This window comes from Schistocerca cancellata, chromosome 6 (assembly GCF_023864275.1).
Source record: "Schistocerca cancellata isolate TAMUIC-IGC-003103 chromosome 6, iqSchCanc2.1, whole genome shotgun sequence".
NCBI classification, from domain to species: Eukaryota; Metazoa; Arthropoda; class Insecta; order Orthoptera; family Acrididae; genus Schistocerca; species Schistocerca cancellata.
In genome coordinates, this window is record NC_064631.1 from 8,319,187 (window position 1) to 8,345,194 (window position 26,008).

A 26,008-nucleotide genomic window follows, 5' to 3' on the forward strand; every position below is an offset into this window, starting at 1 on the left:
GATTCCTGGCCAGTGGTTATTTCCGTAGCAGTACAAAAATACTTGTTCACTTCGATAATTACTCTCTCTGGAAATATCAGCGGCTTCTACGACCTTTAACTGGAGTCTGCAACGCATTTAGCAACTTCTAGATTACCTGTAGTGGTAGCCCAGAGAACAAGAACTGTGGCGATAACTGCCACAGAAAAATACCGACATCTGGCAGTTATTTCCATAGTCGCTCGAACTCCTTATAATCACAATTGGTATTACCCGCCAAAACTAAACTGGCAAACAGCGCGGTGGCTCAAGGGAACGACCGTGCACGTGAAACGCCTTTACGGTCGCCCCCTTAAGCCACCGCTCTGTGACCAACTTTGTGCTGAAAGTAGTGTCTAGAGAGAGCGCGCAAAAGTGTAGTAGGCTGTTCCATGAACAGATGGCCCGCAGTCTCACAGTTATTTCCACGACCTACAGAGCACCTTCCTGATGGTCTATCGCTCTCTTTTGTGGCTAGACCTGATATGACGCGAAAGCGTTGTACGATCTTCGGTAAACAGATGGATCAAGGCACTGTTGGAAGTTATTGAAATAACTCCTAGTATTAGATGAGCGGCTACTTCTCAGTAACCGCTTATCTTTATCAGTTACGTTATCTTTTGTCACCTCTACAGCAGTTCTCCGCAGAGAAACCAAGCACGGTACTCTCCCGCGTCTGCATTTTGCGTAATAAACGCTCCGTAATTGTCCTGTCTGCCATAGAACGACCTCCAGAGTGTCATATCCAGAATTAATCACAGTGTAGCTGCGTTTAAGAAGTCCTGCAAATAATCAGATTTCGTAACTGCCCCTTCCTTCCTAACCATATAAAACACAGTAGTGTGACTGCTCTGTTGTATCTTGTAATTATCCATCAGGTTTCGTCTTCTGGAGAAGGCTGCTCCAGACCTGTCTTGCACAGGGGTGACCTTGGGCAACGGTTCACTGTGACACCCATATTGTTGATCTTCTGCCATCTTGTTGACCTTGAGAGCTAGTTCCAGTCGGAGAGTTGAGCTTGTGACGTCATTGTTCAGCTATGTTGGACGCTATAAATTATGATAATATGTCATAGATCATCTGATAAGAATCATATAGTGCTAATTTGCTCAAAAATTACGCTAATCAGGTCACAATTTGTACTAACGCGGTAATAAATTACTTGATAATGGTCAAATTACACTGAGGTGACAAAAATTATGGGACGCCTCCTAATATAGTGCACCATCTCGACGTGGCACGGACTCAAAACGTCGTTGTAAGTTCCCTGGAGCCAAAGTGTTGCCGGTGACGTATTTTTTGCACGAACTGACCTCTCCGTTAAGTCCCATAAATGTTCAAAGGGATTCGTGTCGGGCGATATGGGTGACCAAATCATCCACTCGAATTGTCCAGAATGTTCTGACATGGCGCACTGTCATCCATAAAAATTCCATCGTTTTTGTTAACATGAAGTTCACGAATTGCTGCAAACAGCCTCCAAGTAGCTGAACATAACCATTTCCAGTCAATGATCGGTTCAGTGGACCAGAGGACCCATAAACATAGCCCACACTACTATGGAGCCATCGCCACATTGCACAGTCTCCTATTGATAACTTGGGTCCATGGCTTCGTGGAGGGTACGCCACACTCTAACCGAACCATCACCTGGTACCAACTGAAATTGCAGCTCATCTGACCAGTCGACGGTTTTCCAGTCGTCTAGAATCCAACCGATATGGTCACAAGCCCAGGAGAGGCGTTGAAGACGATGACTTACCGTTTTAGTTCTTTATAATCTCATTTTATTCTATATTGTTCGTTGTATTTGTTCGTGGCGGACGTCCGATGACACCCATTTCGGTTCTTCGTTGATCTGTTCACTCAGTTTTTTTTTTTTTTTTTTTTTTTTTTTTTTTTTTTTTTTTTTTTTTTTTTTTTTTTTGCAGAGGATAGCTAACCCTCTGACCGAGCACCCTGAGCTACCGTGCCGGCTATCGTTAGCAAACGCGCTCGCGTTTGTAGTCTACTGCCACAACCCGTTAACGCCAAATTTTTACCTAACTGATACGTTCATCGTACGTCCCATACCGATTTCTGCGTTTATTTCGCGTAGTGCTGCTTGTATGTTAGCACTAACAAGTCTTTATAAATGCCGCTGCTCTCGATCATTTTCCTAAATGAAATGTCCTATGCGTCTAGCTCCAACTAACAATATCTGTTCCAGAATGAGATTTTCACTCTGCAGCGTAGTGTGCGCTGATATGAAACTTCCTGGCAGATTAAAACTGTGTGCCGGACCGAGACTCGAACTCGGGACCTTTGCCTTTCGCGGGCAAGTGCTCTACCACTGAGCTACCAAGCACGACTCACGCCCCGCCGTCACAGCTTTACTTCTGCCAGCTCTGTGAAGTTTGGAAGGTAGGAGACGAGGTACTGGCGGAACTGAAGCTGTGAGGGCGGGTCGTGAGTCGTGCTTGGGTAGCTCAGTGGTAGAGCACTTGCCCGCGATAGGCAAAGGTCCCGAGATCGAGTCTCGGTCCGGCACACAGTTTTAATCATCCAGGAAGTTTCAGTAACAATATCTGTTAATTCCTGTCGTGCAACCATAATTTTGTGGGAAACCTTTTCACGTCAGTCGCCTGCTCCGCCAGTGCACTGCCCTTTTATACCCGTGTACGCGATACTACAGCCACCTGTACACGTGTTTATCGCTGTCTCATGACATTTGTCGCCCCAGTGTATGGTAATTAGGTCATTAATCATCCGGGCCGTCATGCTATAGACATAGACAGCCTCAAAACTGTGCCAGCCCATAGACAGTCGCAATACTTACATAATCAATTTCAAGACAGTTTTTACTATTCAGCAACTCCAATTGTGAATATCTGCCATTCCTGCATGCTGATAAATCGAGCGATGGTAAGAATATGGAAAAGTGGTTACCTGACTCCTTCCAGTCAGCGAAAAATTGAAAAGTTTTCTGTCGTCGGTTTCAGTGAACACAGTCTCAAAAAGTTCAGGAACAGAAATATTTTTTCCTTTAATATTGAGGAGACTTATTGTTGTTTGTTGTGTTCTGTAAGAGTAGTTTGACGCAGTTCTCGATTGGTCTATGCACTGAATTTTCTACCTCTTTGCATAAATTCTGCAACCGATATCCATTTGTGAACCCGCTTACTGTATTCGTGGCATGGTATACCTCTACAACTTGTAACTCCTCCCTTTCATCACCCCCTCTCTTCCCCCCCCCCCCCCCCTGCACACACATTTTCTTGCGTTACCAAATTCACTTACCTTGATATCTCACGAAGTGTCCCATCGACCAACCCCTTCTTTTAGACATGTTTTCACATAATATTCCTTTCTCCCCAGTTCGACTCAGTACGTCTTTACTGTTTATTGTATACATTCTACCGATCTAATCTTCAACACCATTCTGTAACACATTTCCAAAAATTCTGTTCTCTTCCTGTTTGGTCTGTTTATAATCTACGTTTCACTACCGAACAACGTGACACTAAGGACAAATACATTCAGAAAAATCTTTCTATAACGTATTAAGAAACTTCTTGTTATTCCCAGTTTGTATTTTGTATCATCTCTACTTCGACCATCGTCTGTCACTTTGCTACCCGAATAGCAAAACTCATCTACAGCTTTTAGTGTCTCGTTTTCCAGCTTAGGAGTAAATTCCTGTGCATCCCATGATTTAATTCGGCAATATTCCATTATGATTGTATTACTTTTGCTGATAATCACCGTATAACCATTTCCAACACACTATCCATTCAGTTCAGTTGACCTCCCGAGTCCTTTGCCGTCTCTGACTGAATTACAGTGTCACAGGCACACGTCAAACTTTTTTATTTCTTCCTTCCTAACTTTAATTAAACTAAGCTAAACTCCTCCCGAACAGGCCACCAAGGCGCAATAGTACCGACTGGCCGCCGTGTCATCCTAAGCCCACAGGCGTCCCTGGATGTGGATATGGAGAGGCACGTGGTCAGCACACCGCTCTCCCAGCCGTGTGTCAGTTTCCGAAACCGGAGCCGCTACTTCTCAGTCAAGTAGCTCCTCAGTTTTGCCCCACAAGGGCTGAGTGCAGCCCGCTTGCCAACAGCGCTCGGCTCTAAGTGCTAGGCCAGCCAGACAGCGGTTAACTGCGCTGATCTGACGGCAACCGGTGTTACCACTGCGGCAAGGCCGTTGGCTCCTAACTTTAATTGCATTTCCAAAAGGGAAGGTGAATAAACTATTCAGGTTCGCTAGAGTGCTGGTCCTGGTATGAATTAATGTGAGCGAAAACTGTGATTCTCTTCAGCATTTACGGTAACTTTCCTTAAAAATTTCATATTCGCCATTGACTGTAAATATTGTATTACAATATCACAATGCACTATCAACTCTTAAAAATTGTGTGAGACTGCGAGCCAACAAGCCATACAATTGTGTATTTACGATAACATGTTGTAGTTATAAACATAGCATTGAATATGTCAGTATGATTACAATATGACTATACAGAACTCTTTTACAGACACGACGATCTTTCCTGGTTTTCCACTTCTCGGTAACGATCGCTTTCAGCGATTAGGCTGCTCAAGCACTTTGTCGGACTGACTTCTCAGCACCTTTTTCCGAACATATGTTCAGCATTGAAGACTAGCTTCCTTGACATTTGGTATAGTCTACACTATCTGATCAAAAGAATCCACACACCAAGTAATGAACATTAATGTGGGGTGTGTCCTCACGTCGTCTTTATAACGGCTTGGAGTCCGCTATGAAACACTTTCAGTGAGGTGCCTCAATGTCTGTGGAGAAATTGCAGCGCATTACTCTTCAAGAGCCGAAACCAGAGGACGTAGTAATGGGCAGGGGGGTTTGGAGCGGTGTCGACTTCCTTACTCATGCCAGACGTGTTCCACTGGGTTGTGGTCAGGACTCTGGGTAGTACATCGCAGGAAGTTTACTGTCCACACAAATCATTATCTCTCAGGAGGTGCTTTAATTACAGGGGGCATTGTTACGCTGATAAACTAAAATAATCGTCTCCAAACCGTTCCTCTACTGCACGCAGTACATAATTATGTAATATGTAATCCTTCCGGATTTATTGTTTTCTTAAGCACAATAGTGGTATCAAATCCTAACCATGAAAAACTCTATCGTAACACTACCTCCTCTGTACTATAGAGCTGGCACATGGTGGCATTTAACATTTTCCAGGAATTCTTCAAATCCATTTCCTTCCATCGGTTTTCCAAAGGGTATGGCGTGATTCATCAGTTCGAATGACTTATTACCTGTCCAACGGCGTCGCTCTTTACAGACCTCCGGCGTCGCTTAGCAATGACTACAGAAATGAGTAACTTACGAGGAGCTGCTCGACCATTATACGCTAGGCTTTTTAATTACCTGTGAACAGTCTCTGTGCTACCTGGACTGCTGGTAGCACAAGTGATTCCTTCTGCTGACTTCACGCGAGTTTTTTACAGCCACACCACGCAATGCTCGATGGCCCGTGTCCATAACTACAAGATTCCCTCCCAAGCTTGGTTCAGATGCGGCCGTTGCTTACCATTTCCATTTTACAATCTCATCACCAACAGTCGACCTACGCAGCTATACAAAGGTTGAAAAAACCGTGACAGATTTGTTACTCTGTTGATATCAAATGACAAATCTAGATTCTAAGTCACGGACCTCTCCTGCATCGTCCCCTACGGTCCTCGGGGTATGGGACCTCATCATCACCATACGAGGGGCGTTTCCGTGCAAAAATAAAAACTACTTACGTGTTTTGGGTAAACCTTTTTTATTTTTTGGACATAGTCTCCTTGTAGACTTACACACTTCGTCCAACGCTTTTCTAATGTGTTGATCCCTTCCGAATAATAGGAACTGTCCAAGTCTGCAAAGTAGCTACTAGTTGCTGCAATCACCTCCTCGTTTGAATAAAATCTTGGTCCCGCCAGCCATTTATTCAAATTTGTGAAGAAATAGTAGTCCTAGGGAGCCAAATCTGGAGAATAGGGGGAGGGGGGGGGGTGTAAAACGAGTTGGAATCCTATTTCCATTAATTTTACGACCACAGCTGCTGAGGTGTGTGCTGGTGCATTGTCGTGATTGAAAAGGACTTTTTTGTGGTCCAATCGCCGGCGGTCCAATCGCCGTCGTTTTTCTTGCAGCTCGGTTTTCAAACGGTCCAATAACGATAAATAATATGCACCTGTAATAGTGCATGATGACGATGAGGATTATCCCTTGCGAATCCCAAAAGACAGTCGCCATAACCTTTGCGGCCGAAGGACTAGTCTTCGTCTTTTTTGGTGCAGATTCTCCCTTGGTAACCCGTTGTTTAGATTTTTTGGTCTCAGGAGTATAGTAATGTATCCATGTTTCATCCACAGTGACAAAACGACGCTTAAAGTCCTGCGGATTCTTCCTGAACGGCTGCAAACCGTTCTAGCAACAGTTCGCACGATTCCGTTTTTGGTCAAGCGTGATCAATCGCAGAACCCATCTTGCGGATAACTTCCTCATGTCCAAATGTTTATGCAAAATATTATGTACCCGTTCATTCGAGATGCTTACAGCACTAGCAATCTCTTAAGTCTTCTGTCATCCATCACCATATCATGGATTTTATCAATGATATCTGGAGTCGTAACCTCCACAGGGCGTCCAGAACGTTCAGCGTCACTTGTGCCCATATGGCCACTCCGAAAATTTTGAAACCACTTATAAACTGTTCTAACCGAAGGTGCAGAGTCACCGTAATGTTTATCAAGCTTCTCTTTAGTCTCCTGAGGCGTTTTGCCTTTCATAAAGTAATGTTTAATCACCACAAGAAATTCTTCTTCGTACATTTTTTGACCATCAGTCGAATTCCTTGATTCACACGAATGCCAAACACAAAGAAATAGACCAATATGGCAGAAACTTGGTGTTCTTTCTTTCCAAAGATGCTACTAAGTAAACTTGATCTCGATTTGCGCGGGTGGTGCCATCTCTCTGTCTGTGCACGGACTTTTCAAACGCCCCTCGTACATTAATTACATGTCGGGTGACATCTGAGGTCTCTGAGGATACGGTCACCTTACGACCCGGTTCTGAGCCCAGCGGTTTGCTGTGTGCAGGTCACCATGGAGCTGGTGCTGGACATCCAGGGCATGACGGGCATGTGGAGCGACTGGCAGCAGGTGCTGGCCATGTGCTTCGACGCCCACCGACACCCCGAGGTGCGCCGGCTGGCGCACTCCCGAGACCACTACGACCTGGTCGTCGCCGAGGTCTTCTACGCCGACTGCCTGGCCGCGCTGGCCCACAAGTTCGGCGCGCCGCTGGTCGGCATCATCTCCAGCATGGCCATGCCCTGGGCCCACGACAGGGTGCGTACAGCTCCGAGCGCCAGAGTGAGCCAGAGCCGGGGCGGACCCGCAGCTCCGGAGTCTCGCTACTCGCAGTGTACGTAGCGAGACTGCTCGGTCGAATATACGAGGCTCGTAGGGGCTCCGGAACGACACAGGGAATGAAAGACACAACAACAGCAAGGTAGAAATCGGTTACTCAACACCAATGCATTGTAGTGGAACACAAGTGCAAGCAAATTCAGTGTACACTCCACAATAATCCAAGGCCGTAACACACAGTAGAACAGGGAAAGAGGCTGAGTACTTGCAGTCGTAGGAGGCATTCCACTGGAGGGGGCGCACGACAGCTCGTGGGGTGTCCGGACATTTGCCACTGTTTTACCTGCTCCGAAGGGTCGGGTCCCTTGTCTCTCCTCCCACCCCTCCTCCTCCTCCTCCTCCTCCTCCTCCTCCTCACCCGCCCGCCCAGTTTGCTTTCCAAGTTCCTAACGTGACCATCAGTATGGAAGTTATTACAACGAACAAGGGCAGGCCTCCTGCTCATTAGAAAGGTTACGCGTATCTTAAACCGAGGGAATCTAAAGAAGGTGTTGTTACACGGATGTGCTTACGCCGAAAAGCGGATCATTGCAAGAGAAAGCTGCTTTCGAGGAACGGAGAAGTGTTGAGCGTATTAGAACATCTCTGTGGACCACCTGACGATGCAGCTCTGAAAGTGAGAAAACAAGTGGAAAGAGCGAAGAGAAGGTCTCGAGGAGAAACTACACAGTTATCGGAGATATACGCGGATGAAATGGGAAATCTACATAATAAAGTTTATGACTTTGTTATAGTGATGCCTAATTCAGAATCTGTGAAGAGAACCGTGCGTCGTCGATGGAGGCAAGAGCGGGGGAACCGACAAGAGCCTAAGAACTCTTATGAAATTCATCTTCATGAACATCTATTAAAAATGGGAGATGGCAGTAGTTTTCTTCTCGAAGACGATATAGTAGAGGTGAGAATAATGATTTTTAGTGGAAGCAAAGGAAAAGAAAGTTTAAAAACATGTTCCCATTTTTTTATGGATGGAACATTTAAGAGATGCAGCCAGCAGTTTGGACAGATCTACACCATACACGTAGTCTTAGGAGGCCCGATTAAAGAAACAAACATTCTTCCTACTGTATTTGCACTGCTCCCTGATAAGAAGAAAGACACATACGTTCGTCTGTTTCGTCTGATAAAACAGGCAGTCGCTGAGTGGTGTCCTAAACAAGAAGGTGGACTTTGAGGCAGCTGCGATATCGGCCAATCGTCAAGTTTTTCCCACAACTGAAATAAATGAATTCTATTTCCATATGAAGAAGAGCTTATGGAGAAGAATTCGAGTTCTCGGTCTAACTCAGGAGTACCGCTAGAACGAGGATTTAAGACTTCACGTCAGCATGTGTGCAGCGCTGGCAGTTGTAAAACCGGAGGACGTAAGCAATGGATGGTTCAAAAAAATGGTTCACATGGCTCTGAGCACTATGGGACTTAACTGCTGTGGTCATCAGTCCCCTAGAACTTAGAACTACTTAAACCTAACTAACCTAAGGACACCACACACATCCATGCCCGAAGCAGGATTCGAACCTGCCACCGTAGCGGTCGCGCAGTTCCAGACTGTAGCGCCTAGAACCGCCCGGTTACTCCGGCCGGCTAAGCAATGGATGGATTGAGATTCATGCAGAAGCTCCTGATAACGGAAGGTTCTCTCAATTTTTGACTACTTTGTGGACATCTGGCTAGAAAATGAGGATATCGCAGTAGAAATGTGGGACTGTTACGGGAAAAGGCACCGAACGACGAAAGCTGTTGAAGGGTGGCACAACAAAATAAATAATATTATTAGAAACCCTCACCCTAGAATCAACTATTTGGTGGAGTGCTTGAAAAAGGAAGCAGAGCTCACAAACTGCATGTACATGAAATTGGAAGTGAATCTTGAAGGTAAGAAGAGAAAGAAGAAGTACTTGAAACTGGACGACAGGATAGAGAGAATCGTAAAGAATTATGAAGAGACTAGCAACATTAGGCCTTGCTTGAAAGCCATTGCCCATATTCAGAAACTGGACTAAAATACGCTAAAAATAATGTATTAAAAGCTATGAAGACCAATGAGTCCTCCCAGATTACTGGGATAAAATTATTAAAACATTGAAGCGGCATTATCGGAGCTAAGATTAAGTTGTAATTGTAAATAGAGTGTACATTAGTTCAGCGTGTTTAGGCTGATTTACACACGCCAGAATGGTAGATGGTCATTTATCATTTTCACGGTACAAAGCCTGTGCGAAGTGTGATGTGAATCAGCCTTTAATGTAAAAATTAAAAAGTGTTTCAAGCCTCACAAAAGTATGCCTATTGTTGTCACGTTAAGATAAATTTTTTCTACCTACCAATATCATGGCCATACTATTAAATAATTGTGAGTTCTAAAATAATTATCTGAAGCTTCAGAATCGCAACTATCACGTAAAATATCATGGTTTGTTATACTGATAGTATACACTTTTGTAAAAGAAAATGGGAACTGAACCTTTGAATTGCACCTAAAACTAACATCCCAAAACTGATCTGATCCTAAGGTTGACAATTTTGGCACCTCAAATATTTTTTATTTAAGTTTAACTGCAAACATTTATAGTAGATGTAAATCTACTTAAGTACATTTAGATATAGTCTTTCAAAAATTAAAATTTCTTACTAAATTGTTGATTATCTTTAAACAGGTCAGTAAAAGCAAGGAGCATACTACTGAAAATTAATTGTTACTAAAGAACATCAGAAACAAATGTATTAGACCTACTTTTCTTATACATTAGAGACTTTTTGAAAAGATATTTGATCATTTCCTCTGTCCCCGACAGTGTAATTTCAGTTGCTTTGTAACACCAGGGATATCTATTTCTAAATTATGTTTGCAGATGTTCTCATTTCGAATTCTGGAATGTTTACTTCGTCTTCTTTGGTGAAGGAATTTCGGAAAATGCATTTACTAACTCCACTTTAGTGGCACTGTCATCACTAACGTTACCGTCGCTGTCGCGCAGTAAAGGTACTTACTGAGTCTTTCCGCTGGTTTACTTAATTTGGGGGAATCTCTTTCGATTTTCCGCCACATTTCTAGAGCGAGTTTCGTTGTGGAAACTATTAAATGCATCTCGCATTGAAATCCGCACCAAATTTCGAGCCTCAGTAAAACTTTACCAATCTTGGAGGTTTTGCGTTCGTCTAAACTATACGTGCCTTTAGCGGTGCTCCTGCAACAGCTTTCTGTCATGTTTTGTGTACCATGGGGGACCAGTGCCGTCTCTTATTAATTTATTTGGTATGAATATTTCGAGTGCTGATGATACTATTTCTTTGAACTTAAGCCACATAAGGTCTTCATTTACATAGTTTGGAAGGATTGGGGACTCTCTCTTAGAATAACGTCACGTGAATTTTTAGCTGCTTTTATAAATAGATATATTTCGCGTTTAGTTTTGGTGAATTTCTTTGTTACGGAAGTGAGCCTCTCTACGACTGCGTGTTCACTAATCCCTGAATCCGTCGTGATGCTCAGGATTATTTGTGGCTAAAAGGTCAAGTGTGTTTTCGTAACCATTTACAATTTCAATGGCCTCGTCAACTAATTGTTAAAAATAATTTTAAAAAAGCATTTAGATCAATTACGGAAGTTGTTTTCTGTTTACAGTAGGGTATGAAAATGTATTTTTGTCGACAAGCGGAAGGTAGATTGAAGTAACTGCCAACTATAACTGTATGAGTAGGGTACCTATTTGTGATGAGACTCAAGTTTTCTTTTCTTTGAACCGTCGAGCAACTGTTTCATCTGAGACAGGGAGTCGGTAAAAGTAGCCAGTTATTAATTTATTCCGGTTGTCGAATATAACCTCTGCCCATACTAAGTCACAGGAACTATCTGCTTCAAAGTTGATTGTGAGCTTCGATTATTTTTCCTTAAGTTGTCCTTCTTGTTTCTGTTGTAGTGCAGGTAATTACAATTACGGCTTTTCCTTCCAGAACCTAAGATGCTTTCTCTGTGACCCGGTAAATACCAGAGCTGAACAATGTAGAACAACAATGTACGTTACAAGCGCAGCATTCTGTATTACTTCATTTCCTTATTTCTAACATTTTAAAATTGTAAGTCGACTTTAGATGACATGTAAACATCATAGATGTTCTTATCTCTATTTAGTGAACGTGTTTTCAGTTATGTTTTGAACATTGTCCCGCTACACTTTATTAACTAATGTTTTTAGAGAGTAAGTTAATGTGGAGTATGTCGTTCTTCTTTTCAAACATTCATAAACCCATTTATTCTTTCCCTATTGTCTTTTGGGTATGCCGTTGTAGTAATTAAAGTAGGGACAAATGCAGTGATCAAAAAGAAATGATTAGCGTAGAGTCGCATTCTCGTTTCATCGTTCCTTTCTTGTTGCTCCCATGCCGATGGACTGTTTCTATCGCAATCAATAAGCGTGAAAGGAAGCCATCGTACAGAGGAATCTGTATTTATACTTGGCAGAACTAATTACATACCGACATAATCGTCGGTATTGCTTTCGTTTCCCAAAAGTTATAAATATTTCGATTTCGGAAAAGAAGCTCTGTATTTGGCCAAGATGTCGAAGGTCCCTTACGTACTGGTTGTATCGAGTAAGATGTGGTTGAAAGCGGACAGAGGTAGTGCAGGGAAGGGCGTCCCTTACCTGAGGGATCGCTACTCGAGCTACCTGGCGAAGGGGCATTCGCTCGTGGCGGCCCGTTGCCCGTTCTCACACACTCGGCCGGGCGCGCTGGCTGCGGCGGCTGGGTAGGGCGGCTCCGTGCTGCCGCCGCGTGACGCTGGCTGCCAGGGTCGGCTCAGCTGCCAGCCTACCAACTGCGCCCAGCGCCGTGTCTGTGGCAAGCGACGCCGCGTACTCCACTGACGGTCGAACACAAATACTTAGTCACTACTTAGTGATGTGTACAACTTACTCCTTATAACAACAACTGAAGCGCATACCAACTGCTCAGAGCGACACTCCCGCACGTGCAGCGCATAAAATTTTGTCGATTCGTCTATAATTTCCGATGTGATCATTGTACCGGGTGTCATCTACCTAGGAACGTACCTATCAGATAACCATCCGTTAGGAACGTGGGCGCACTCAGCGACTGTGACATGGTTTACAAATGATAGAGCATAGCAGTCAGTCGTTCTTTTTGCAAGTTTTATTCGACAAATCTAGATTTAGGCTAGAGCCTAGCCGTTATGAATGCACTGTTTGATAATACCGACGCATGTCAGTCCCCTGTTGTTCAGACGTCTGTCACAGTTCTTTCAGGTCTTGAAAGAACTGTGACAGATGCCCAACCAACAGGGGACTGACATGCGTCGATATTATCAAACAGTGCATTTATAATCGCTAGGCATAGCCGACACCTTGATTTGTCGAATAAAACTTGCAAAAAGGACGACTGACTGCTGTCGATCTATCTCCTCAACGATCACAGGCCCTGTAGACCACGCGCTGCATCAACGACCTGCTTCCACCGCCTTCTATCTCTCGCAGCCTCTCTCCACCCTGCGGAAATTCCTAATGCTGCGATGTCCTTCTCTGTGTCATCTTTCCACCTTGTCCGAGGTTGACCCAATGGTCTCGTTGCCTGGAGACTTCCTTCAAATGCTTTCTTGGTGATTCTGTTGTTTTCCATTCTGGCCACATGTCCAGCCCATTGCAGTCTCCTACTTTCTAATTTCTGGAAGATAGTGGGTTGCTTCATTAACTGATAAATTTCATTGTTCTTTCGAATTCTCCATGCGCCATTCTCCAGCACAGGTCCCCAGATTTTTCTCATTACTTTTCTTTCGAAAACATTCAGTTTTTCTTTGTAAGCGTCCAGCTTTGTGAACCGTACAGTACTATGGGGCAGATAATAGTGTTGTATATCTTCATCTTTGTGGTGATTGACAAAGCTTTACTTTTTAGTGGTTTGCTTAGTGAGTACAGACATACTGACCCTGAGGCTATTCTTTCATTTATATCCATTGTTATGTTATTTTTACTGTTGAAACGTGATCCAAGGTATTTAAACTGGAGAACTTTTCTGAATTTAGGATGTTGGTCAATTTCAAAGTAAGGATTTGGGTTTATGACTCGACCTATTTCCATATGTTCAGTTATCTCTTGGTTAATCAAAAGCCCGATTTTGCTGGTACTGTGCCTCAGAGATCTGTACATGTCCTTCAGTTCTTCTTCAGTTTCACTCAGCAACACTATTCATCTGCATAAGCCAGGAGTTTTATTTCACTGTGTTCGAATCGGAGACCATTGTACTGAACCACTTGCTCTAATGCAAGGTTGAAGAGGACACAAGAAAGAGCGTCTCCCTGTCGTAAGCCTGTTTTAATTGGAAAGGTGGTGGATATGTGTCCTGTGAACTCTGCTGCTGCCTGGGAGCAGTCCATGCACAGTTGCGCCATCCTAATGATTTTACTGGCTATACTAAATTCTCGTAATGTGTTGTAGAGGCTACTCCTGTGGATGCTGTCGTAGGCTCGCTGGAAGTCAATGAAGAGACAATGGATGTTTTTGTTAAATTCCCAGTATTTCTCAAAGATTTGTCGTATAGTAAACAAATTATCAGTTGTGGAACGGTTTGTTCGAAATCCAGCCTAGTAATCTTGAATAATGTTTTTGTGTAAGGTTTAAGTTTTTAATGGTCATTGACAGGATTTTGTATGTTATGTTCAGCAAACTGATTCCTCTGTAATTTCCACATACCATTCTGTATCCTTTCTCCTGTATGGGAAAAATTATTGCAATTTTCCAGTCTTCAGGCCATGTTTCAGTTTTCCAGATCATTGTTATAAGGTTATAAATTTCTTTGCGTAGTTTGCTTCCGCCCTCTTTTAACATCTCTGCTGATATCTGGTCCTCGCCTGCTGCCTTGTTGTTTTTGAGCTTTTGAATGACGTGGATCACTTCCTGCTCTGTGATTCTACTTTCGTCATTATTAATGCTGTCACTCTCAGAAATTGCGTAATTGAAGGTTATGTGCGGATCAGTGCAATTTAACATTTCTGAGAATTACTCTTTCCATCTTTCTAGGATACCTTCCAGCTGCGTTAGCATATTTTGATTTTTACCTTTTATGAATAGGTTTTCACTTAGATAACCTCTCTTACTTTTCTTTGTATACTGAAGCAACTTCTTTCAGTTTCCATTCCTGCTTTCCACTTCTATAGATTCTAGGACTCCAGTTAGATATTTCCTTTTCTCTGTTCGTAGAACTCTTGCTGTTTCCTTTCTAACGGCATTGAAAGTCTCCCTCCTGTCCTCACTCTCCCTATTATGCAGCCACAGCATCCTGGCTTCTTTCCTCCTTTCTACTGCTCTCTGACACTTTTCGTTGAACCATTTCTGTTTCTTTGTTTTCTTTTTGTTGCCCAGTGTTTTTTCTGCTGCATGTGCTACTACAGTCTTTATTCTTTCCCAAGCCTTCTCGACACTATTGTCCTCTTCAGCTTCTTGCAATGCTGTAAATCGGTTATTTATTTCAATCACATAGGCTTCTTTAACAGACAGTTCCTTCAGTCGTTCGATGTCTAAATTAGGTTTTGGTGTTGCTTTTGGTTGTTGATTCCAAATCATCTTGATTTTCATTTTTCCAACCACTAGGAAATGATCTGAGCCAATTTCTGCTCCTCTGTACGTTCTGACGTCTCTTATAAATGAAGTGAAACGTTGATCTGCCATAACATGGTCAATCTGATTTACTGTTTTGTCATCTGGAGAGCACCATGTACCTTTGTGTATATCTTTGTTAGGGAACATCGTCGAGCAAATTCTCATCTCATTTGACAGTGCAAAGTTGATTATTTTTAATCCATTTTCGTTTGTGGTCGAGTGCTTGCTACGTTTTCCTATTGTGGGATGAACATATACTCTTTACCTATTTTTCCATTAAAGTCCCCTAAGATAATTCTCATATTTCTTGTTGGAATACTTGCGAGTACTCTCTCTAATTCTTCACAGTAGGGGAAAGTAGGGGAAACGTGCGCAGCGTGTAAACATGCGCGTCGCTGATTCTCTGATTTAAAAGCTTTCTTGAACGTTGTAACAAGTGCTACACCTAGCGGCAGGTTAGCGAACTACTTTCGTCTGCTCACTGGGCCGCCATTACAGTCTCACGTTCAGTGAGTTTGCAAATGGTGAAACGTGACATGATCTAATTTGCACTCCTCGGGATTTAAGACGTTGAGTCTCTATTCATTACGTTGACTAAATTTACTTGTGATATAGTTAAAGCCTGTATGTCATAGGTATGTTTTGACTGAGTCATGTTTGGTTGTAATTAGCTTTAAGAAAATTGTGGACAAAATTTATTTCCAAGACACTATGGGGTAAGTAGTGAAGGCAGCAGAGGATCAAGTAGGTAAAAAGAAGAGGGCTAGTAGAAATCCTTGGGTAACAGAAGAAATATTGAATTTAATTGATGAAAGGAGAAAATATAAAAATGCAGTAAGTGAAGCAGGCAAAAAGGAATACAAACGTCTCAAAAATGAGATCCACAGGAAGTGCAAAATGGCTAAGCAGGCATGGCTAGAGGACAAATGTAACGATGTGGAGGCTTATCTCACTAGGGGTAAGATAGATACTGCCTACAGGAAAATTAAAGAAACCTTTGGAGATAAGAGAACCACTTGTATGAACATCAAGAGCTCAGATGGAAACCCAGTTCTAAGCAAAGAAGGGAAAGCAGAAAGGTGGAAGGAATATATAGAGGGTCTATACAAGGGCGATGCACTTGAGGACAATATTATGGAAATGGAAGAGGATGTAGATGAAGATGAAATGGGAGATACGATACTGCGTGAAGAGTTTGACAGAGCACTGAAAGACCTGAGTCGAAACAAGGCCCCAGGAGTAGACAACATTCCATTGGAACTACTGACGGCCTTGGGAGAGCCAGTCCTGACAAAACTCTACCATCTGGTGAGCAAGATGTATGAAATAGGCGAAATACCCTCAGACTTCAAGAAGAATATTATAATTCCTATCCCAAAGAAAGCAGGTGTGGACAGATGTGAAAATTACCGAACAATCAGTTTAATAAGCCACAGCTGCAAAATACTAACACGAATTCTTTACAGACGAATGGAAAAACTAGTGGAAGCCGACCTCGGGGAAGATCAGTTTGGATTCCGTAGAAATACTGGAACACGTGAGGCAATACTGACCTTACGACTTATCTTAGAAGAAAGATTAAGGAAAGGCAAACCTACGTTCCTAGCATTTGTAGACTTAGAGAAAGCTTTTGACAATGTTGACTGGAATACTCTCTTTGAAATTCTAAAGGTGGCAGGGGTAAAATACAGGGAGCAAAAGGCTATTTACAATTTGTATAGAAACCAGATGGCAGTTATAAGAGTCGAGGGGCATGAAAGAGAAGCAGTGGTTGGGAAGGGAGTAAGACAGGGTTGTAGCCTCTCCCCGATGCTATTCAATCTGTATATTGAGCAAGCACTGAAGGAAACAAAAGAAAAATTCGGAGTAGGTATTAAAATCCATGGAGAAGAAATAAAAACGTTGAGGTTCGCCGATGACATTGTAATTCTGTCAGAGACAGCAAAGGACTTGGAAGAGCAGTTGAACGGAATGGATAGTGTCTTGAAGGGAGGATATAAGATGAACATCAACAAAAGCAAAACGAGGATAATGGAATGTAGTCGAATTAAGTCGGGTGATGTTGAGGGTATTAGATTAGGAAATGAGACACTTAAAGTAGTAAAGGAGTTTTGCTATTTGGGGAGCAAAATAACTGATGATGGTCGGAGTAGAGAGGATATAAAATGTAGACTGGCAATGGCAAGGAAAGCGTTTCTGAAGAAGAGAAATTTGTTAACATCGAGTATAGATTTAAGTGTCAGGAAGTCATTTCTGAAAGTATTTGTATGGAGTGTAGCCATGTATGGAAGTGAAACATGGACGGTAAATAGTTTGGACAAGAAGAGAATAGAAGCTTTTGAAATGTGGTGCTACAGAAGAATGCTGAAGATTAGATGGGTAGATCACATAACTAATGAGGAAGTATTGAATAGGATTGGGGAGAAGAGAAGTTTGTGGCACAACTTGACCAGAAGAAGGGATCGGTTGGTAGGACATGTTCTGAGGCATCAAGGGATCACCAATTTAGTATTGGAAGGCAGTGTGGAGGGTAAAAATCGTAGGGGGAGACCAAGAGATGAATACACCAAGCAGATTCAGAAGGATGTAGGTTGCAGTAGGTACTGGGAGATGAAGAAGCTTGCACAGGATAGAGTAGCATGGAGAGCTGCATCAAACCAGTCTCAGGACTGAAGACCACAACAACAACAACATGGCGTAAAGGTGCGCACCGATGCGCGCGTTTCCCCCTCATGTAGTTAAATACCAGCAGGCCACCAACAGTTCGGTTTTTCTTTTCTTTGTTCTCAGATGCCGAGAAAGTACGTCCGGAAATCAGAGCAGTACAGTTATACTGTAGACACGCTTAAACAAGCAATACATGCAGTAAGAACAGGTGGGAGGAAAATCAGAGAAGTCGGTAGGAGCTCCAAAATACCAGAATCAACCATACGAAAATACCTCGCGAAGCCCATTAACGAGGTAACACAGCCAAGTTTGGGGTGTAAGTCTATTTTTCCAGAAAGTTTTGAGCAAGAAATGGTTGATTTTATCGTCCTAACGCCAATTTCAACAAAGAGAGTGGCTAAGCCGGCAAAGATTGGATGTACAATTTTCTTAAGCGCCACCCGACCATCAGACTGCGGCAGCCAGAAAATACTAGTGTAAATAGAATCAATGCTTTCAGCAAGGAAGAAGTTACTCGATTTTTTGACAATCTGCTAACTTTAAAAGAAAAACAGAATATTGATCCCACAAGAATGTACAACCAAAATGAAACTGGCATAACCGTTGTACAAAAGAAATGTTATAAGGTGTTTGCCACCAAAGGTTCAAAGAGGGTAGGCGCTGCAACTTCCGCCGAGAGGTTCAAATGGTTCAAATGGCTCTGAGCACTACGGGACTTAACGTCTGAGGTCATCAGTCCCCTAGAACTTAGAACTACTTAGGCCTAAACGTAACTAACCTAAGGATATCACACACATCCATGCCAGAGGCAGGATTCAAACTTGCGACCGTAGCAGTCGCGCGGTTCCGGACTAAAGCGCCTAGAACCGCGCGGCCACCGCGGCCGGCTCCGCTGAGAGGGGCAGGACCTTTTCATGATACGAACTGGGCACCAGAGAATTACTGAGTACAAAATTGCTGAACTTGTGAAGAATGCTTTTCTTAAAGTTGCTACATTGTCAAATGCCTTATCTGGCTTCCTTGCAGCTGGGATTCACCCATACAACCACGACAAGTTTTCTGGACTTGATTTTGTCCCAGCTCGAAAACTAGACGAGCTAAGAGTGGAAGCAGCCACAGATTGTGACAGTCCTTCAACATCCGCAGCACATAAGACCACATCGACTGCTACAACTACATCTGTGGGGCTACTAGATGACCATACTTCCTCAACATCCACGGGAGGTTTTACTGAAAGCCATAAGAAGTTTATGACTTATTTACCAGCTTTTGACCTAAAGAAGAAATCTGATAGGCCTAATCCCACTGACGTTAAAACAAGAAAGCCCAGAGAAAAGCAACACTCTGAAATACTAACTAGCACACCCATGAAAATAAAGCTTGAGATGGATACAGGAAAGAAAAAGGAAAAAAGGTGAAAGAGCAAAGAACTGCCAATAAAAATATAAAAGTTGCTAGTAAGCTTAATCTTGGCAAAAGGCATAAGCCTAATGCAAAAGAAAGTATGGATAAGAAGAGACTTCAAAACAAGAAAAAGGATAATAAGACTTTTGGCAGGAAACACTTACAAAAGAAGGTAAACAAAAAAGAAGATGATTTAGAAGAATCAGACGATTCAGATGTTGACGAAGTTCCACTGTGTAATGACGATGATATCGACACGGAGCTGTTTGACCCTGGCGCACTTCAAGCAGCCGACGACGAGATTTGCGGACTTTGTGGAGATCACGGTAAAGAAAGGGAACTGTGCTGCAGATGTACTTTGTGCAGAAGATGGTACCATGCAGCTTGTACCGCAAATGATTCTGCTAAAGATTTTATATGTGATATGTGCAGTGAAGGACTTATCTATCTTGTTAAATCCGTAGGCCCCTAACATCAAAGAAAACTTTGCATTTTATTTGAAAATCAGTAGTCCAGAACTATTTTAAATCTTGTAAAATTGATTAAAACTTATGTTTAAGATAATCTAATATGTGCCTTTTCAATATAATCTTTGGAACAAACCCTGTATGTTTTTTTTTTTTTTTTCAGGTATTACTGCGTATCAATTCTTCTAACATGCGCACAATTACCCCACCCGACGCGCACGTTTCCCCGACGTTCAGGAAACCGTGCGCTTAGGTAGTGTCTTGGAATTTTGTTTTTGGTGTGTTTATTTTTTAGTATTTTGGGTTATCTTAATTTTTTATAAATACTAGAATAGTTGCTCTATGTTTTGATATAAAATAAACTTTATTTAACGAAGTCAAAAATTTAAAAAAAAAAGAGTTCCGCTTAGGTACGCACGTTTCCCCTACTTTCCCCTACTCATCTTTCTCGTCCTCAGTTGAATCTTCAGTCGGTGCATGGATATTTATGAATGTTATATCGTACCACTGGTGTTTGATTGTTACGTAAGACATTCTTTTGTTAAATATTAACCCGATTAACAATCCTGTTCTTAACAGCCAAACCAGTACCAAATTCATGATGTTTTCCATCTCCCCCATAAAAAATGACACAATTATCCTCCGTGAGTGTCCCTTCTCAAAGCCACCTAACTCCCTGTAGAGCTACAATGTCTGTCTTGTATGTTTTTAGTTCAGATATCAAAGTCGCTGCTGCAGCTGGTTCATTAAGACTACGAATGTTCCATGTCCCAAACGTGAAGCAGTGTTTCTTCTTCCTATCTCGTCAATTCCTGTTCCGTAGCCTATGTCCGTTTCCTCTGAATCCATTATCCGAGGCAAATCTTGATGTGAGCCAGTAGGCCACGTTACGAGCGCTGCGCAGGTTAAGCTTGGTGATGGGGCTGCCACCTCACAGCTTCAAAGCTTGTTGAATAATATTCTGGATTACCATTTCCTAGGTAGATTGCGTTTCCCAGGCTCCGAGCTCTGCCTGCCAGTCTGATTTGTGTGTCACACACAGTTGGTAAATGTAAATGTAAAACTTGGCGTTCGTTCGCAGTGGAGTTACAAATACATGACACCGTATTGTTATGGTCACCACAGTAAAATCGAAAAACGTGTTTGTGGTATTCGTGTCCCAGCATATACCGTGACGATGGTTATATATACGTGTCGCCATCAGTCAGCCTCCGCTGGCAATGGATCAGCTACTACACCGGAAAGAAACACACAGTCGTACCAGTTACCGGTCAAAACAGTGTTCGCCTTTAAGCGAGGACGCTCAGTACTGTGGCTTGGCCTACTTTCTCAATTTTCGGAGCCTGACTTGTAAGAGACATACTGTCCACCACAAACATTCTGCGAAATAAAGTACGCATAATGTCATTCACACAGCTAACAAGCTTGATTATCATTCTTCGTGTCAGTATATCACACAGACAAACAAGCCTGGCAGAGAAATTAAATTAAAAAAAGTTTTCACTCTTACATCGAGAGCACAACCCTTCACTGAAGAGCTGCAAAATATGGCCACAGTAGAAACTAGTTAAACTGTAAGATACACAGTATTCTCGGAAGAAAATCATGAAACACTAGAGAGGTTGAAAATAATTCCAGCGTAAGAAAGTTCTTATGTCTTCGTGGGACTTTTAGCGAGTGCAACAACTCAATCTACGACTCTGCTTTAAAAGATGCATGTCAATAATATGAAAAAGAATATCACTATCTAATGGATTAACATTCTCTGCAACCACAATTTATGTTTACACCATCTATATAATAGTAACCAATTTTTAGTGCAGTACTTCACAAAGACGCGTAACCCACTTAGCTCACGCCCGTGTTGCAGTAGCTTACCTGTGTTTCTAAAGCCTCAGAAGTTCAGGAAAGGCTGCACTTCTATCGAACGAAACAATTTACAGTCTTGTTGCTAGCGGGTCAGGACAATTAGCTACACCGGCACGTCGGTAACTCGCAGCTATGACCGGATCCTGGCTCAATACGCCTAAACGGACTGCTGAGTAACAGTTACTGACTATTGTCACTTGACAGACAGAATTTCTCTTATTCGCCTTCAAGTTTTCGTGCTTTTGTATTCGTGTATGTTGCGTGATTTCTGTTGTGTGGTTTTTTGTTATCTACCGAGCAGTGTCTGCCGGTCCATTAATCGACTAATCTCTACAGTAACGGCAAATTTTCTAGTAGTTTCAGTTGTTTCATGTGCCTAATTAATGGTAATATGAGAGGCGATCAAAAAGTTTGCGTTCGAAGGTCACACTAACCCCTTACCTAAATGTCGATGAGTATATACTCGCATCAATGTCGCTCTTGCTTTCATATACGCTGCAGCAACTCACACAAAGGGAAACTTTTTGATCGTACCGTATATAAGTAATTTATATATCATAAGTATGTCATAAGTAATTTATATATCATACTCGAGCCAAAATTTTGGCAAACATTATTTTTTAAATAACTGTAATCTTGTTATGCAGCTTCCAGTACATACTATTCGTTGCGGTCACAGTCAGTGGAACAGGCGATTAACTGTTAGCATATTCAGCGTAGTGTTTTAGGCTGAGAATAGTGGCATGACTATCGCTTTAGTTCCAAAAACTATTTATTGCATGTCTAGTGACACCAGATAGTTCAGAAATAATGTGAACGCTCTCACTATTAATTCTCGTTCGTATGTCTTCCTATAAGGCACCCACTTCGCACCATCCTTCTCCAATAAGCCTCACTTAAAGCAAAACAGTCACTCTGCTCTAGCTGTCAGAAAACTTCTTTGATGCAGATGGGGAACCCGGACAACCCGGCCTACATGGACTCCATCAACTTCGCCAGCTCTGCGCCCTTCACCTTCTGGCAGAGGCTGCAGAACACGTGCTGGTACGTCTTCATGCGCTTCGGCAACTGGTGGATATCGGAGCGCGTGGTGGACCCTCTGGCCAGCGACCTGTTCGGCGAGGACTTCCCGCCGACCAGCGAGCTGGTGCGCAACACCAGCCTCGTTCTGGTCAATAGCCACTGGAGCACCGGCGGGCCCTTCCCCAGGGTGCCCGGGCTCGTCGAGGTGGGCGGCCTGCACGTCGGCCAGCCCGCGCCGCTGCCCCAGGTACCTGCCGCAGCCAGGAGGAAGGGATCAGTTACCTCGCAGCCTCAAGGCTCCTCTAGGCCTCGTTAGGGCTGACCTCTCTCCCAGGTGGCCGGCCGGTGTGGCCGTGCGGTTCTAGGCGCTTCAGTCTGGAACCGCGTGACCGCTACGGTCGCAGGTTCGAATCCTGCCTCGGGAATGGATGTGTGTGATGTCCCTAGGTTAGTTAGGTTTAATTAGTTCTAAGTTCTAGGCGACCGATGACCTCAGAAGTTAAGTCGCATAGTGCTCAGAGCCATTTGAGCCATCTCCCACGTGGTTACTCGTTTCTCAGGGTATCTGCATATAAGATCCTACTGCAAGGGGTCACACGTCTTGATTTACAGACTCTCAACTGTCTAACTTAAACACTGAACTCCCATTTGTAGGATGGTGGTCGAAACGCCGTATGGCCATCTAGATTTAGGTTTTCTGTGGTTTCCCTTAAATCAGTACTGGAGCCGTTTACTTAGAAAGGATGCGCCTATTTCCTTCTCCATCCTTCTGCAGTCCTAGCTTGTCGCCTGTTCGAAATGACATGTCATCAAGGAGATTTAAAACGGTAATCTTCCTTAACTGGCTGCCTGTATGTCTATCCTAGCTTATGGAGGCATGTTGTGTCACAGTATGAATTCTTCTACCTGTGGAGATCCACAGGTAACTCATAACCCCTCACGTTGTTGGACGCCAACTCTAGCAGCGAATGTTGTTGTACAAAGGATTTGCACCCTTTTGCGCTATCCTGCATATGCAAGTGCCTATATCACAGTCCCACAGCTTATGTCCTGCAGCTACAGTTGTCATAGTGGTCTACCTGGTTATAATGTTCCAGCTGGAGCCCATACGAGTGCGCTAGTACCTGAGTTTAGGACTCATCCTCATGCCCTATGAACTGCACCTTCGTAGGAACCTATAGTTTTCTATTCTCCTCCCTTTTGTTTAGGCTGATCAGCATAGTACTTTCGTAACATCAGACAGCAAGAGCCACGTGGTATAATTCCAATGTGTGTATTGCCTTGGGAGGCTGCAACTTCAGAATTCTGTAAGATGTAGAAAATATGTAAATGAGAGGGTGTCACAAACATGACATCTCCAAGGACTCAAGTAATACTGCCTATTTGAAAATCGCAGGTAAAGAAATAGCTTAGAGCTAACATGATACTCGCTTTCCTGTACTGATCATCACCATCATTGAAGTATGCGCACTTTTTCTTCGCGTTTTTGGTCTCAGAAATGGAATGAGACCAATAGCGCAAACAGACGACTCGTGTAATAAATACTGAATAAAACGGACACCGAAGATTTCAGAAATTTTGAACAGGAGATAAACTCTAGAGAATGAGCCACCAGCGCGCATATTATTAACCGTCGTCAACTATTAATTCTTTGTGTGTACGTGCAAGGCACGCAGACGTGCAGTGTTCTCAAACAAAGTAAAACGAGTTTCCCCAACAGTTCACTGAACAATGCAGTTGTAGTTTGTGAACTCTCAATTCTCTGATACAATCCTCACACTGAAAAATCATCACCTATGGCATAATTACGGTCAGCCCATTTTACGGCTGATTACTGATGTCGGCGACACAAAATAGCACTCACCTCATATTTTTAGTTCGAAGATAGCAATGGAACCCTTGCGGCTATTTCTTGATGTTAGTCGTTCCTGAAAACTAGTGAAATAGTGAATGTTTACAAGTGTTTGACGCAATCCGTCAAGTGTTGTGCGAGATAGGTCTAAAGAGTGGGTATACACGGGTGTTTGAGAAGCTCAGTAACATGTTGACCAGTATCGGCAGTAAACTGGGGTCACGGTGAGGCCTGCCTCTGCGAGTGGCACGCAGCGCGGCGTCCACCGTGTAACACGTTTGTTGATAAGCAGTGGAAGGAAAGGCGGAAGTTACTCAAGTACTTCAATGTGCAGTTAATATAAACTACAGAAGCGATAAAACCGAGCTGATTTCACTATGTATCATCGAGTTTGGGGAAGAAAATTCAACTGATAGTAGTGAAATCTCGTTGAAACCAGTTCGAGTGCAGCTATTGTTTTGGAGGTGGGCCCGCAGTGTGCGTGTTATTAGGCAGCGTACAACATTTTGCCTGTTAAGTGGTAGCTCATCTCTGGGTGACTAGGCAACAAATTTTAGTAAAACGTCAGTTTCCTTTCGTTTGCTTGCTATGCGTTTCCCAAGAGTAATTGTCGAAATGCTAGTAATCAAATATATCTACCAGTCACATTGGCTTAAGACAGTACAGTGTGGATTCGGGGAACAACACGCACGTGAAAACCAGCCTACAAGCTACGTACAGTATACGAGAGGTACATTAAATGTGGGCCAAGGGGAAACTAGTTATCATCACTTTGGACCTGACAAAGGTCTTTGATAAATTTCATCTGGAGCTTCAAATACGGAAATTACAGTAAAAGATGTTGGAATTGAGGACAGGTTGAAGGTTTCGAAGGGTAGCACACAGAGATTACAGGTAGGGGAAGAGGTACGGAGAAACTGGAAGTATTGTCAGAGGCGTCGCACAATAGAGTGCTGAGACCACTAGTGCACATATTCTGCATTAGCGACATACGCACGTCTCAAATATGAAAGTGCTTGCAAATTATTTGTTGGTAGGTCGTAGAATAAGGTAATTAGGTGATTACTAACCTCTGTTACAGTAGAGAAATGAGTCAATCAGAATGGAATGAGCATCAGTGTTTTGAGTAGCCAGTTGGTATTCTTCTGCACGTGAAGATTCAAACCAAAATTCGCCTCTAATGTAGGAGAAGAATTCCTTGTAGAGTCAGCTAATTCCCTAGACATTGGGGTTATGTTTCCTAGGAAGCTACATTTAGGTATACATGTGAGGAGTGTAACCTACAAGGCAAATGATGTACTCCTCCAGGTACTTAAACGTTTAAAGGGCAGATCAAGGAAAGTAGAGTAAGTAGCATACTCAAATGGCTCTGAGCACTATCGGACTCAACTGCTGAGGTCATTAGTCCCCTAGAACTTAGAAATAGTTAAACCTAACTAACCTAAGGACATCACACACATCCATGCCCGAGGCAGGATTCGAACCTGCGACCGTAGCGGTCTCGCGGTTCCAGACTGCAGCGCCAGAACCGCGCGGCCACTTCGGCCGGCTAAGTAGCATACTGTTTTCGGGGAAGTCTCATCTGCAGTACTTTAGTTCTGTGTGGAATCCATACTGGTCATGTCTGTTTTTAGA

General features: G+C 43.1%; 1 protein-coding gene across 3 annotated transcripts in view; it reads left to right on the forward strand.

The window, feature by feature from the left end:
* LOC126191491 (UDP-glycosyltransferase UGT5-like) overlaps window positions 1-26,008 on the forward strand; it is a 152,777-nt gene that overhangs the window by 75,927 nt on the left and 50,842 nt on the right. For 2 of the 3 annotated variants that reach the window (XM_049932380.1, XM_049932381.1), the window contains exons 3-4: window positions 7,146-7,397; window positions 22,448-22,768. In XM_049932380.1, coding sequence (XP_049788337.1) covers window positions 7,146-7,397; window positions 22,448-22,768 — 573 coding nt within the window. The remainder of the gene's footprint in view (window positions 1-7,145; window positions 7,398-22,447; window positions 22,769-26,008) is intronic. The other variant, XM_049932382.1, reaches the window with a different exon arrangement.